The sequence below is a fragment of the Panicum virgatum genome, chromosome 4K (assembly GCF_016808335.1).
Source record: "Panicum virgatum strain AP13 chromosome 4K, P.virgatum_v5, whole genome shotgun sequence".
NCBI lineage: Eukaryota > Viridiplantae > Streptophyta > Magnoliopsida > Poales > Poaceae > Panicum > Panicum virgatum.
The window spans coordinates 41,298,124-41,312,700 of NC_053139.1; the positions used below are offsets into that span (position 1 = coordinate 41,298,124).

Genomic DNA, 14,577 nt, shown 5'->3' on the forward strand with positions numbered 1-14,577 from the left:
CCAGAAGATAGATAGAAAGTCCCCTACCGCGCTGTGTTTGAGTGCAGGCCCTTGGCGGAGAAAATTGGGATTTTGCCCCTATTGGAAGTGGGTTTTGCTGGAATGCCGTTGAAGTTGTGGGCTTTGCTAGATTGCCCTTATGAAGGGTGCGATTCACGCTATTTTGCCGTTTCGCGATTTTTGACAAATTTACAAATTCTGTAGCTCAATTTTTGACCTGATTGGATGTTTTTGCCCCTGCCTCCTTCTCAAGTTAGATATGCTAAAACTTGCAGTGTCAAATGTCAGGCTAACTTAGGCAGTATTCAACTAATTTTACCCAAAATCAAAACGTTCCCTGGCAATCTAAGAGGCTAAGCTTTGGTATGAACAGGTTCACTATTATATCTTCCGCAGAAGATCCATTCTGCAGTTGACCGTAGCAAACTCGGAAGTTCGCGTGTGGTCATGTACAACCGATGAATTGTGTCCAAGAGGTATATCAACTCCACGCAATCTCCTCATCTGCAGAACGGCAGCACAGGGCAATCAAAACATAATCAGGGAAGCACAAACACCTCAGGCTTGACTGAAAGAAAACGGGAACACGATGCTCACTGCAGCTCATTGTCTTGTCTCAGCGCCAATTTAGCTGTGTCCTTCCACAGAGACACCTCCATTTCTTTCTCGACGAGCTTCTTCTCCGCACGTCGCAGCGCGGCTTCCAGCTCCTCGATCCGGTCCCGGTTCCTTTGATGGAGAAGCTCGTGGAGCCTCCTCTCCAGCTCAACTGCAGAAACTCCATTATAATCGGCATTATCGTCACCGTCGTCTTCTTCTTGTTCTTCGTCCTCAACAACCTCCTCCCCTGAATCGTCATCAGCTCCATTTCCGTAGCCTGCCATCTCATCGTATGGCTGAAAAAATAGCATATGTGTAGGATCCAAATCAGAGAGAATTCACAGTTTCGCTAGAATGCAATATTAGGTGACCATATACCTCTGAATAGTATTCTTCTTCTTCCTCTCCTTCTTCTTGAGGCAGAACTGACAGGGTCTCTGAATCGTAATTAACCTTAAGCATCTCCAGCTCGGCGTGGAACTCCTCCTCGAGCACGTCGTCCATCCTCGCGCACCAACCACCATCCTGGAACGTTTTCTCGCAGCTCGCCGGCTCCACGCCGCCGGACGTGCCGGCCTGATACTCCATGCGGGCGCTAGAGCTCCGGTCGTTCCCGTCGGTGACGCAGCTCGACGTGGTGGACTCGTGGTTGCCAGCTTTCGGTGCATCGTCATGGCGTTCCTTGCTCCTGATCTCGTCTCTGATATCTTTCAGGAGCGCCTCCATCTCCGCGCGCACCTTGACCATCTTGTTGAACTCGTCCGACGTCTTGGCCAGCAGGAACACAAGGCTCAGCCCGACGCCGAGGTCCGTGTGCTTCGCGTCGGTTGCCGCCGCGGGCTCGCGAGCTGGAAACGCACAGCGGACAGGGTTGTTACTGATTCTGACGATCAAGCTCGTCTCCATCTACAGTTGAAGCAAGGTAGTACTGTACGAACAAGACAGAACAGTGGCCTCTGACAGATTCCGTTTCAACAAAATCAGTTGGTCACCAGATGGATATACTTGCCAAGTGCCGCATGTTACCAAGAACAGAAGGCTGGATTTCACTTGGAGCTATCGATTTGTAAGATTCCGCTAAACAATGGCACCTTGAGGAGTAGCACAACGGAGCCGCGCGCACGCACCTGAGGTAGACGCCGCCACGGGCGGGACGTCGCGCTTCTCCGCCACGACCACGACCTCGGCCTCCTCCTTCCCCTTCCCCTTCGCGGCGCCGCCCTTTCTGCCAAGCCTGGCGAGCCGCGGCCACCCGAACCTCGGCAGCACCGACCTCGCTGCCTGCCCCGCCGCCGCCGCCGCGGGGGTGCACGGCGGCGTCTCCGCCCCCGCGCCCTCCTCGACCCCGAGCTCCTCGCCGTCGTTGAGGTAGTCGACGATCCTCCTGCTCGCTACCCTCACCTCGGAAGCGGCAGCCATGGCGGCCGGCGAGCGGCGAGGGCGCGCCGCCCGAGGAAGCAGAGAGGTTCTCCGAGCCGAAGGGAGGAAAGGCGAGGAGGAGGAAAGCGGTTTTCAAATTGGAGCGGGTGGCGATCGGCGATCCAGGGGAATGGTCGATTGGTCGTGGGGGCGTCGACCGCGGGGCCGAGGTGGGGCCGTGGGGCCCGCCCGACAGCGACGCCTGCTAATCCTGACGGGTGTGTGTGATTTCGCCCGAAAAGCACAGCGGAAAAAACAAATTAGTTATAATTAAAAAACACAAATTAAATCCGGATGGGTGACGAGATGGGACGGCAGCGTCGGCATATTATTATCATCACGAGTTGCTTCAGGATCACAGTTGATTTTTGCAGGTCAGGTGTTGCGATTTGATTTGAACGGCGGCCAATTTTTTTTATATCGGCGACGTGACGTGACGGGCCCGAGGGAGGGTTCGCTCGTCTCGTCTGTTCCCTTGCGCGCTTCTTTTTGTTCCATCCTAATCCAGAGGCCAGGGCTCTCTCGCCAGGTTGTGCTGTCCTGAGCTGCCGAGCACCATATGTTGCCGTCCACCATGGCAGTGTAGTAGCCCCGGAGACAGACAGACAGAATGAGCCAGTGTATTTCGAAAATGAGAGGGGAATTATACGTACGATCCCTGGAGTACCCGGTAGGGGTGGTAAAGGGCCCAACATTTTGAACTAGAAAATCTAAGGATCGGGCCCTAAAAGGGCCGGGCTCTAAACATATGTATTTTTGAACTAAAAATTTTAAGGGCTTTATTGGGCTGTGAAGAGGCCATTAGGGCCATGGCCCATTACCACCCCTAAGTACCCCCGTATTCATGTGGCCGTAAAGCGGCGTGGCAAACTTGGAATGGCACGCGGCGGCATGTGTCGCATCATGTCGCGAGCACACGGGACCTATGCCCCGGTGAAGTATGTAAGAGCAAGTATTATAGCATGCTGTAAGTAGACTAAATACTGAGGTGAAGGAGAGAGAAGAAAAGAGAAAAAAAAGTAGACTGCAAGTTTGCAGCTAGTTTCGACATAAGAACTAAAAAAATTTATGAGATAGACAAGTGAGTCACATATTAATGATGAAAAATTAAATCATTATACTAGTGAGTTAAAAATAGACCACATAGATTCTTACCGTCACCAATGGTCTAAATTATTAGCCTTGCTCTAATAGCGCTCCGTAGATGGAATAAACTAATGTCTCGTCTTCTTGAGCCGGCGCGATCAGATTCCAGGGGAGCGCCGGGCCGGTTGCCGGAGCAGCCGCGCAAGCTACAGGCTGCGTGTTTCCCGGGGTCCCCCACCGCGCCGTGGACTCTGGTCAAGGCCGGCGACCTGAATCCCGGACGCCCGGGGCGGTGCACCGGCGAACGCGCACCCTGCCGCAGGTGGTACGAGTACGACCCCGCCGCGCCGAGCACCAGCCGTGCCGCGCCCGGCGGCGCCAGGGCGTCCGTACGTGCGCGCCATACCGGGCATTGACTGCGCCACAGCGGCGCCGAAAGGACGCGCGCCCGCCCGCCGGGCGCGTACCGTACCGGGGGCTGGGGACTCCAGCCGGGAATGAGAATATGCCGCACCCGTGCCTTCGTACAGCGAGCAGCAGTGCGCCGGCACACGGCACGTGTCGCCGTCCTCATGCGTGCCATCCCACCCTCCGCTTCCCTCGCCTCTCGCCTTGACTCTTGAGGATGCCGGGTCGTCACGCTGGCCGCCGTTGTTGTCGTGTTGCCGAGGCACAGTGTTGTTGCCAACGGGACGGGGCGGAGCGGCTGCTGGAGATTTTATTCGATTTCTTGGTTGTGTCAGTTGCTCCTGACTCGTGAGAGGGTGGTTTGGTTGAGAGGGTGAGGTGCAGGGTCTCGTCGGCCGAGTCGACCTGAGCGGAGCTGCGGAGCACGGCGGTTGCGACTCTGATATTTTACGAGGTGATTCTCCGCGCGTTGCTGCGAAATTTGAGAGAGCTTTTCGATACATTGTGATAAAAAAGAATAATACTTTGAATAAAATACTATGGTGAGCATGTAGTAAGATAAATAAACACTTAGATGGAGTTTGCTAAAAAAACAAAAAATGATAGATTTTAATAAAAAAAATCCATATGAGAAATCTCCTAGATGAAAAATAATATATTTTTGAGTTATTTTTTGTTAGAGAAGAAAAAATACACTGCCGCTCATGGGGTGGCGGCGAGCGGGTTGTGGAAGCGGTCAATTGCGACATCCGGTGACAGCGTCGTCTTCTGTGGGGGTGGCGGCGGCAAAGATACGAAGAGCGACTGAACGGAGGAAGAAGAGAAGAATCACCTCATAAGGGCCTCAATTATGTACTGGGCAGTTCCAAAGGGAAGAATCAAGTGAATGAAAATACAGTTAGAAATAATCAAAGGAAGAATCATCAGCTCTTACCTCAACACAGTAGATGGAGGAGAAATTGGTAGACTGCAGGTGCCAAATCAGAATTGTTGGTGTAGGGGGCATTCGATTGGAAAAAAAAACATAGGAAGCGGAAGGATGTAGACGATTTGGGGAAGAGAAATAGAGTAATGGTTGGGGAAGACAGACGGAAGGGGGTTGCCGACAGAAATTTTTTTTGAGGGATTAAGAAGCAGAATAAAACTACCATATAAATGAATCTTGATTTTGCATGAGCAAACTCTTGGTCTGCTGGTAGTTTCTGCGGTGGTGGGATAAGAAGATGCATGTCCTTGTGTGAGTAGGTGAGATTGTGGATGTCCAACTAATAAATGAAAATTTTGGCGGTTGGCTCAATCGGACGTATAGAAAAACACGTATGATAAAAAACTGACGGTTTAGATTTAAGTAATGATGTGGTTTCATGTGGTTGCAGAAAAATCAGAGTTGGTGATATTTGGCGAGGACCAACTATATATATATGTTTTATAGATTCTCGGAGAGCAACTGCTCTGATTCCGACGTGGCGCCTGCCTGCTGCCACGGGAACAAGTGGGCAGTGGCAATCGCCAGGAGGTGGAGGTGATTAGCTTAGCGGTGGGAATCTAGTGGGACACTAGAAAATGTGCGCGGCTTTGCCGCGCGTGGCCGGTGTTATCATGGAGTTTTGTTACTTCTTAGTTTTTTTAGTTAATAAGTTAAAAAAGTATTTTTACATAATGCCATATTGATGGGCGGACTCAGGGCCTGGCGACCTGGGCACTGGCCCAGGCTCCATCGCCAAACTTGCAATAGGCTAGAATAAGTTGTAGCAGCTAACGTTGACATGACTAGGGTTCAAATCAATTTACCACGGCTCTAATCCTCTTCGGTTAGAGATAGGAAGAGAATTGTATTAGACTTGGCCCAGGCTCCATTTGCTACCTGGTCCGCCACTGGCCATATTATAAATTAAAGTGTTTATAGATTTTTTATAGATTACGCAATACAACTCAGACACTCATAACGCACGTACACTCACATCTCTATGATCATACGTACGCAAACCTACCTCTATGAGCATCCTCGAAATTTGAGCCAGCAAATTATCGAGATTGATGTTGATGATGTATGATATTGTTAAATTCTAGAATATTCGCTTAGGAGTCAAACCCAATACCGTAAGTGCTACCGAGGCTTGTAGTCTTACCACTAAAATCTTACCATTAGAAATATTAAATAAAATCTAATTGAAAAATTACATAGCCTAATTTTTTAGACGAATCTAACAAGAGTAATTAATCTATAATTAGCGGATGTTAAGTAACATCACTGTAGCAAATTAAGAATTAATTAGATTCATTAATTTCGTCTCGCGAATTAGCACCCGTCGGTGCAAAAGTTTTATAACTAAATTATATTCAATACTTTTAAATATTAAAATTCTTGTTTGATGTGACATAATTAAAGTTTAGCCTCTGCAGCACGTGATGAGCATGCCAGTGCCGGTAGCGACGAATCAGTTTGGACTGTTTGGAGAAGATTCATCTGGTTTAGTTTGGGCCTTAAGAATTTTATAAATTGGATTAGTTTGGGCCCATTAGGAGTTTAGCTGGTACAGGTACGGCCGTCCAACCTTGTGGTCGCTGTAAGCGGATGACGCCGGAGGCGGTGCTTGAGACGGCAGGTCGCGCGAAGGCAAGCAAAGAGTCTGGAAACACATGCAACGCAGGTGAGATCAACGATCGAGAAGAGAGGAAGTTGTGATCGGATGATCTGCAAATTCGGATGACGTGGCCTAGCGGACTTGTGATTTTGGCCTGATGGCAGGGTCAAGTTTCGTCTATTAAAGATGACATGAGTTCTGGCGTGCTCCTGCTGTTCGAGTCGTGCCGCAAGCTGCTGGCTCGCTGCTGAAAGCAGACGGACTCCAGCTTGGCGACGGCCGACGACTAGACTGCCGGGAGGGCCAAGTTTTTATGGAGGTTTTAATAGTTAATATATATAACCTAAAAGGATTAAACCTCAAAGTGGTCGTGCCAGAGTGGTTATCGGGCATGACTAGAAATCATGTGGGCTTTGCCCGCGCAGGTTGGAATCCTGCCGACCACGAAATTTATCTGTGCTTTTGTTTTTTCTGATGAAAGGCCTCACGATCTTGCGTATGACATGGGCCGGAATTAATTTACATTAAGTTAGGCCCAACAGAGAACTTGCATCTTGTCACGGCCCGAGTCACTACTTGCTTTTGTTTTTTCTGATGAAAGGCCTCACGATCTTGCGTATGACATGGGCTGGTATTAATTTACATTAAGTTAGGCCCAACAGAGAACTTGCATCTTCTCACGGCCCGAGTCACTACTCGGCGCCCTGGGCCATTTTTCCCGTCACCGTAACAATGGTTTCCATTTCTTCTTCCAACACCACACTCAAAAAAAAAAAAGATAAATGGACCATTTATTGATAATGAAGAGATAATTACTATACAAATAGATAGAGACTTACAACTAGCTGGCTGTGTTATTAACCTTGTTGGTATCGCTCTCTCAAAGTCTCAATTTATTGTTAATTTTGGGAAAAAGTCTATTTTTGGCCATCCAACTCTTACCTCGGTTTGGTTTTGGCCATCGAACTCCAAAACCGAATATGTTCGACCACTCAACTGTCAAAACCGTTCGCATTTGGGCATCCGGCTGTTTTGGTGGCCGATTTCGCTGACGTGGACGCCGCGTGGCAGTGGGGCCCACTTGTCAGCGTTACAACCCCTATGTTCTCTCTATCTCTCTTTCTCTCTCCTATCTCATCTCCTTCCTCCTCTCTCCTTCCTGCTCGCCGGCGCGGCCTCCCCCGGCGCCCTCCCTCCCACCCTCCCCTGAGCAGGGCGACGACCCCGTCCTCGGCGGCGTGGTCGGCCGGCGGCGGCAGCCCCCGCGCCCTCCGCCTGTCCTACGTGGCCCGCATTGCGGCGTCGAGCAGCCGCCGCGCCCCTCCTCCGTGGCGAGCCGTCGAGCGCCTTGTCCCAGTGGGCGAGCTCGGCCTGCGCCTTGCCGAGCTTGGCGACGACGTGGAGGTACGCCCGGTGCGTGCGCGCAGCGCCCGCCTCGGCGCCTAGCGCGCGCTACCGGGCCAGCACGCCCTCCCTGGACGCCGCACTGCCGTCCCCTAAGGCGACGACGAACGCGACGTCGACGCCGCAGAACATGAAGAGCTCCCCCGCCCTCTTCTTGAACGCCTCCTTCCTCCTGTCGAACGTGTCGCCGCCGTCGCCGGGGCAGGAGAGGGAGGGAGTGGCGATGGGGGCCGCCGGGGCAAGGGGTGCGGCGGTGGTGGGTCAGAAGGAGGAAGCGGCGGGAGGGGCCGCCAGGCTAGGGGAGCTACGGCAGCGGTGCCTAGGGGAGGTGCGGCGTGCAGTGGGTTTGGTCTGCTCGAGGACGAGCACCGCCACTGGCTCGCCTGCACGCCGCCACGGACCACGCCTGCGACGCAGAGCACGCCCCGCCTCCTCGCCTTGCTCCGCCGAGAACGGCACCGCGACCGGAGCCACCATGACCGCCGAGCAGAGGGACCGGGAGAGAGGGGGAGAAAAGAAAGACAAAGAGGAGAGAGAGAGGATGGCTGACAAGTGGGCCCCGCTGCCACGTGTCGTCCACGTCAGCGAAACCGGCCACCAAAACAGCCGGATAGCCAAATGTAAACGGTTTTGATAATTGAGTGGTCGAAGATACCCGATTTTAGAGTTCGATGGCCAAAACCAAACCGAAGCAAGAGTTGGATGGCTAAAAAATAGACTTTATCTTTAATTTTGCTTATATCGCTCTCTCAAAATCTCAGTTTAGAGAGGCCGGGAAGGGCGGGGGCAGACGCTGTAGACTCAGGCTGTCCGCACTCGTCATACTCTAAATCCATCAACTAAAAAAAATATTCCATCCTGGTCAGCGAAATTCTCTCCTCCATATTCAGTTTCACTGCACCTATCCATACTCTATCTCATCCCCAATCCCAACTACCAGCACATGGGTCCACATGTCATACACTGTTATTTTTTTATCCCACCCCTTCTGTCTCTCTCCTCCTTTCTCTCACGGAGGCTCGGCCGAGCGCGGGTCGCGACGGAGGCACGAGCTCCGACAGCCGCGGCCCCTCGACGCCACTCCCTCCCACGCTGGTGCCCCCTTCCCCGGCGGCACTCGAGCTCGGCGCTTCCCGACGACACCTCCCTCCACCCCATTCGCTCGCCGAGCTCGGCCGGCACGCGCGGGACAGGCCCCCTGCCGGCGGCGTGCCCTCCTCGCCGACTCGATTCGGTTCGTGGGCAGCAGAGTCTGGCAGTGGAGAGCGGTCGCGGGCCGGCAGCAGAGCTTGGCGCCGGCGCGAGGAGGCGGACACCCGCGTGCGGCGCGCGGGGAACGGCTGGGCGGGGCGGCAGCGCAGGCGAAGGCCCACACAGGGCTGCAGTTGAGGTCCGCACGGCGCAGGGCGACGCAAAGGTACTCTCTGCTCCCGGCTCCCCTCTCCTGAAGGCGGCGGCCCCCGACGAGCCCTCTCCGCCCCGTCCTCCTCCGCCTTCTTCGCGCGCGCGGCCACGACAGGGAGGATTTGGGCGGAGCAGGGCGCCGCTCCCCTTCCGCAGCCTTGGGCGAGCCCAAGGGCCTTTTCCTCCTCTGCTCGCGGCCAGGTATGTGGTGAGCAATGGATTTGATTCTTGTCGGTATGTGGTGAGCAATGGATTTGATTCTTGTCGGTATGTGGCAAGCAATGGATTTGATTCTTGTCGGTTGGTAACGAAGAGAACGAAATTGATTACATTTTGCTTTTTGGGTTGCTGCTCGTGAAGAACAGATGAACTAGGCGTGTTGGGCGGCGGCCGAGGCTTGCTCACAGACCAGTCCCTACAACGTGCACGCCTCCAAGCAAGTGGCCAAGCACTGGACTTTGGAACTGATCTGGGCTTCGGATCCTGCCATTTCGGCTCATACTTCATAATATTCCAGCAGTGCATGTATGGAAAGTTGTGCTTGTAGACAGCAGCAAAATTAGCCGCTGCAATAGTGGTCTGCATTCAGAAAATAATTGTATGAATTCAAGTACTTGGCTGCTATTAAAATAGTGAGTTGTACAACACACACATACTTGGCTGCTATTCAATTAGTGAGCTATAGAATGTGTACCTTATCGGAATCCGACATGCCGCTAGGATTCTCTCGAGTGGCATCAGCATGGAATGCTGCAAACTTCCCGACTTCACCCTTGATATTGTCCCAGCGGCTCTGTAGAGACCTGACACTCCTTTCTGGGTTTGATCCCCTCTTCAAGTTGTATCTATCCAGAATTCTTTCCCACATGCGAGAACTTTTTTGTCCAGTACTTGTTACTGGGTCAGCACTTATTTCAAGCCATGATTTGACAAGGTATGTATCTTCGTCTGGGTTGAAATTGCCTAACTTGATACGAGTGACGCATTTCTTTGTGCTCTTTCGTTTTCTTGTATGCTCGGGGGAGAGCTGTGGTTCCACCTCATCTACCTCAATGTTTTCAGCCGGAGGATACACTTGTTGCCCACTGCTACCTGGCTGCCCCATTGCGACATGGGGTGGAACCTGCTGGAAACCTTGGGGGAACCAGGATGAAGGAGCTTGGTACCCATACATGTACGGGTTCCAAGCAGCCGGGTAGGGAGGCATGTTGCCACCAGGAAAACCTCCCTGCGACCCATCATTGGACTGGTTAGGGTCCATCCTGAAATCACAGTCCAAAGACATATATCAGTGATCATTTAAATTCAATCTTGCATATTCTGACATAATTGCACATAAGGCATATTATGGCTTCATTGTAAACATGGTGATATTTTAGGTCAGATTTTCAGCAATATGAAATACAAGTTCAAGCCTCATTCAGTATAGAAAAAATGAAGCTATCGGACAGTAAACAATAACCCAGTCATGCATAAGGTCAAATAACTTCACAATAATTTGTTATCATGATCATGAAAATAATTTCAGACAATAAATTTCACAATAACTCAGTGATCATGACAATTTCTTAAGTCAAATACAAGTACTGCACAAAACCATGTCCAATGTCTGCATGGCAACCTCCAGTATTTCAAATAAATCATTTGTTCTCATGTACAAGCCTATATTATAGTTTAATTGTGTAGATATTAATGCATGGAACCAACTAGTTCCTCGATGTACACCACAAAGCATGATCTTTTATCGACCATTAGGACCACACAAACATTGGGTGACTCCACTGAACACAACCATGATGCTTGTTCTTTTGCAAGAACGTATAGCTGCAAGGGATGTTTGTCAAGTCTACATCTATTGTCCAATCCTAAGCATTTCACTGGTGTTTTGGGTCCAAATATGAGTTCAATCATGACCGCTTGTTTCGAATTTGTTGCACGGGGATACCTGAGTTTGGGACGATGCCTGCCGGACCGCGCGGTGGAACTCTCCTCCGATGTGGCCGCCTTGACCGGTGAACTCCGCCGCCGCCGCTTCCGCCCACGGCGCGCCACGGCCCCCTTCTCCAGGATGTCCTCGCGGCGCCGGACGGCCGCGAGGGCGGGGTGGACGCGAGGGCACCGCGGCGACCCAGACTTGTCTTCCCCGGCCGGATGGAAAACACGACGAGGCGGCGGCGAAGGACGTCGGCTCCGGCGGAATCAGGCCCTCCCCGGCGCGGATCCGGTCTTCCCTCGAGTGGATCAGGCACGGAGGGCAGCGGATCTGGTGCGGGCGGAGCCGAATCGGCGACGGTCTCCGGCGGCCGACCGCCGCTTCCTCATTCTCTACCGGCGGCGGCGCCGCTCTGCGCTTCGGGTGCAGTCCAGGACCGCCGGCGGCGCACTACGCGAGGGCAGGGATGGAGGCAGAGCAGCAAGGGAGAGCGCGGGGAGGCCGGGCGACCGCGGGCCGGCGGCTCGAGCGGTTGGGCGGACGGCGCGAGGAGAGGATTGCGTTTCCTGGAAGGGCCGCTGTATATTCAGGATCCGGAGCGATACGGTTTTTTACCGGGTTGTTTCCAGTTCCCCGCTGCGCCGGGGAGGGGGGGGGGGGGGTACCGGGTGGCGGGTGGCTCCCAGTACCCGGTGCGGACAGCCTGAGGCGGGCCGCGAGCACAAGCTGCCAAGCTGGCGCGGACGTGTTGACCATTGACGGGACCCGCCGCCACTCACGTGCTTGACTGATCGCCCACGTCCAGCGACCAGCGCAGCGGAGTGGCCCGCCTCCTCCGTCCGCACTCCGCAGCAGGCACTCCCGCTTCGGCTTTCCGCTCGGCTTCCTGGGCGGGCCGTGGGCCCCGGACCGAGGCGCCGCGCTACAAGCCCACGGCTACCTGGTCAGGCGCACGAGGACCACGACCGTGGCTGACTCCCGGGCCCCACCGCGTCGGCGAACCTTTTCCACGGCCTGCTTCTCGCCGTCTTCCGGATCCGGGAGATGCCTGCTCGATCGGAGCTCGTCGTCATCTGGGACGTGGCCATTTGGATGATTGGATCGCTAGGGTATGAGTATGACCATGACTGACTGCTATAGTAGACTAGTAGTAGTAGAACACACTCACGTCGTAGCAGTCACCCCATGAGTGCCCCCAAGAGTTTAAGTTTGAGACACACTCTTCATGTGTTACTCATTATCTGTTTGAAGAACTTTTTTTCCCATTTTAACTACGATTGATAAGTGGGCGCTTAGGCCATATGTTTGTTTTAGCTAAGGAATTTGAAAAGGAGCTTATATATACATCCAAACGCTGAGGGTAAATAACACGATGGTGGAAATGTGTCATCTTCCTCTCACTTACATGTTGGAACAATAACACGATGGTAAAAATATGTAGCCACAATATAGCAAACGCTGATGGTAAAAATATGTTGACGGATTGTGAGAGCTGTGAAAAAAAATAGTTGTTTCTTTAGCTTGTTACAAAAGATAAAAGACCGTTTCTCACCGTCTCTAGGCGAAACAAATAGACCCCTACAACACAAGAGACCTCGTTTTGTCCGATGGCCGTATAGTACTCTAAACTTTTGAATTCAAACAAAGAGCGTATGCATTTTAGCAAAAATTCAAAAAGACAACGCAGTAATTCGCAAAACACACAGCAGCCCGATCAGATGAGAATACTATATCAACACGGATACGATTACCCTGGCTGGATATATTTTGCTCAAAGGGATTTCCAATTATTTGGATTCGCCTGCGTATTAAGTAGAAGGAATTTGACGAACTTGAATCCTGCTATTTTTCAAAAAAACAAAAATCCTTGGTCGATTACACAGCAGCATGCAATGATATCCGACATACCGCGCCGTACAAACACGATCATGGTCTCTTCAAGAACTTGATCGAGAACTGTAATTTCTTTGCTCCTTCCATTAGCGAGCTTGCTTCCAAATCCGAGTGCCGGGCGGCATGCCAATACAGCTAATCCACGCTTCGTCTGCACTCTCCAGAGCTTGAACGGAGCACAAGCTTGACCTAGAGCAATCGCAATGGCGGCCGGCGCACCACTCAAGGATGCATGCAGAAGCAATCAAAAACAGCGACTCGAATTTACTTTGCCTCGTGAAACTTTTTTTTTTGAACTATTGCGGCTATAATCGTTTGAATCTGAATCAAATCGCTATCTACGGACTAATTCTTCATGGTTCAGGTCCTAATAATCAATCCCTGGTCGGCGAGAGCTCGAGAATCCGGCCGGAGAGCGCGCTGGCGAGCGCCGCCTTGAACCCGGGGTCCCTCGTCAGCGTGGCCGCCATGTGCTCCGCCAGGTTCTTCGTCACAACCTCCGACGGCCCCACCGCCGCCGCCGCCGCAGCGGCCTCATGCCTCTGCCTCTGCTGCTGCTGCTGCTGCTGCTTCTGCTGCTGCAGAGGTAGTGGCGCCGGCCGGACCGCCTCGCTCGCCGCGGCCGGCTTCGAGCCCTTGCCGTCGTGCTGCGGCTGCTGCCCGTGGTTGTGCTCGCCCTCGTACGTGGCCACCAGGATGGTCTTGTCCTCCGCGCTGCGCTGCACCTTCTTCTTCACCGGGCACGCCGGCGCGAAGGAGCACCGGAAGTAGGCGCGCGGGCACGGGTTGTCCTTGGTCACCTTCTGCCCGTACTTCCGCCATTGGTACCCATCTTTCACCACCTGCAAGTTCAACGGGACCGTGAGTTAATTAATCGATCAGGTGGGATGATCCCGAGGGAGAAGAAGAAGCTTGTTGGTGACTTGGCGGTGCTCGTCACTTACGAGGCTGAGGTCGGCGGGGTCGGCGTGGACGTATCGGCGGGACACCTTGGGCTTGCACTCCTCCCGGATGCGCCTGCCGGGCTCGTGGAAGACGGCCGCGGCGGCCGACGAGCACTCCATCTGGTCGTGGACCGGGATGGCGAACGGCGGCGACGGCTTGCGGTGGTGGCCGGTGTCGAGGCTGTCGCTCCGGATGCGCTTCCTGGACGGCGAGGCGGCCGAGCCACCCTCCGACGTGGAGGACTGGCGGTTGTTGCCGGCGGCCACCATGTCGTTGACCTGGCCCTGCAGCTCGGTGTACTTGGCCACCACCGCCCGCAGCATCTCGCTGAGCCGCCTGTTCTCCTCGCCCACTCGCCGGAGCTCCGCCTCCAGCGCCTCCACCTGCTGCCGTGATCAACCAACGGCCAATTAGCAAACCGTTCTCGCGATTCGAACGAGCTAGCTGCTGCCGTGCTGCGTGCACACACGCGCTTACCTCTCGCTCTTTCTTGACGGCCAGGAAGTTCTCCTCCACGAGGACCTTGGCCGCCGGCGCCGCCACCGGCCGTCCCGTGGGCAGGCCGACGTTGAGGTCCAGGCTCAGGGAAGGCTGCCCGCCGATCCACGGGTCCATGGCCGCCGCTGCCGTCGCCACAAGAATCGCTACTGCTAGTCGTACTCGCGGCAGAGGCGACCGACTACTGGAAGCTGGATGAGAAGCAGGGAGGATCTTGTTGACGAGTTGGAGGCGCGCTTCTGCATGAGGGGGCCATGGCTCGTAGGGGCGGCAATATATAGGCAGCGGGAGGCCGGAGGGGGAGGGTGGAGAAGGACGGGCTGGCTCCGGGGGACGGGAGACGAAGCATCATCACGGGGGTCCCCTGCCGCCCGTCGTCGTCTCGGTCGTGGCAGAATACAT

The 14,577-nt window shown here is 53.7% G+C and overlaps 3 protein-coding genes, 1 long non-coding RNA gene and 1 other non-coding gene across 6 annotated transcripts; 2 read left to right on the forward strand and 3 right to left on the reverse strand.

The window, feature by feature from the left end:
* Nucleotides 1-209: 209 nt before the first annotated feature.
* Nucleotides 210-2,124, reverse strand: LOC120704092 (protein POLAR LOCALIZATION DURING ASYMMETRIC DIVISION AND REDISTRIBUTION-like). The gene is made up of 4 exons (XM_039988344.1): nucleotides 1,728-2,124; nucleotides 979-1,448; nucleotides 598-896; nucleotides 210-504 (listed from the first exon to the last, which is right to left on the reverse strand). Exons 1-4 carry the CDS (start codon nucleotides 2,017-2,019, stop codon nucleotides 501-503), a joined length of 1,065 nt encoding a protein of 354 aa, XP_039844278.1. The 5' UTR covers nucleotides 2,020-2,124; the 3' UTR covers nucleotides 210-500.
* Nucleotides 2,125-6,462: 4,338 nt separating this feature from the next.
* On the forward strand, nucleotides 6,463-6,544 carry TRNAS-AGA. Its single transcript has one exon. It is a non-coding gene; the product is annotated as a tRNA-Ser (tRNA).
* A 1,780-nt stretch (nucleotides 6,545-8,324) lies between these two features.
* LOC120704094 lies at nucleotides 8,325-11,431 on the reverse strand. The gene is made up of 3 exons (XM_039988345.1): nucleotides 10,852-11,431; nucleotides 9,601-10,168; nucleotides 8,325-9,485 (listed from the first exon to the last, which is right to left on the reverse strand). The coding sequence occupies exons 2-3, from the start codon at nucleotides 10,165-10,167 to the stop codon at nucleotides 8,469-8,471; spliced, it is 1,584 nt and encodes a 527-aa protein (XP_039844279.1). The 5' UTR covers nucleotide 10,168; nucleotides 10,852-11,431; the 3' UTR covers nucleotides 8,325-8,468.
* Nucleotides 8,968-9,588, forward strand: LOC120704095. The gene is made up of 2 exons (XR_005687404.1): nucleotides 8,968-9,107; nucleotides 9,272-9,588. It is a non-coding gene; the product is annotated as an uncharacterized LOC120704095 (long non-coding RNA).
* A 1,230-nt stretch (nucleotides 11,432-12,661) lies between the features above and the next one.
* LOC120704096 (WRKY transcription factor WRKY28-like) lies at nucleotides 12,662-14,577 on the reverse strand. Of its 2 annotated transcripts, none has more exons than XM_039988346.1 (3): nucleotides 14,155-14,577; nucleotides 13,677-14,063; nucleotides 12,662-13,574 (listed from the first exon to the last, which is right to left on the reverse strand). In XM_039988346.1, exons 1-3 carry the CDS (start codon nucleotides 14,290-14,292, stop codon nucleotides 13,107-13,109), a joined length of 993 nt encoding a protein of 330 aa, XP_039844280.1. In that variant the 5' UTR covers nucleotides 14,293-14,577; the 3' UTR covers nucleotides 12,662-13,106. The 2 variants fall into 2 exon arrangements, with proteins under 2 accessions (XP_039844280.1, XP_039844281.1); XM_039988347.1 differs by having other exon boundaries at nucleotides 13,677-14,060; nucleotides 14,155-14,434.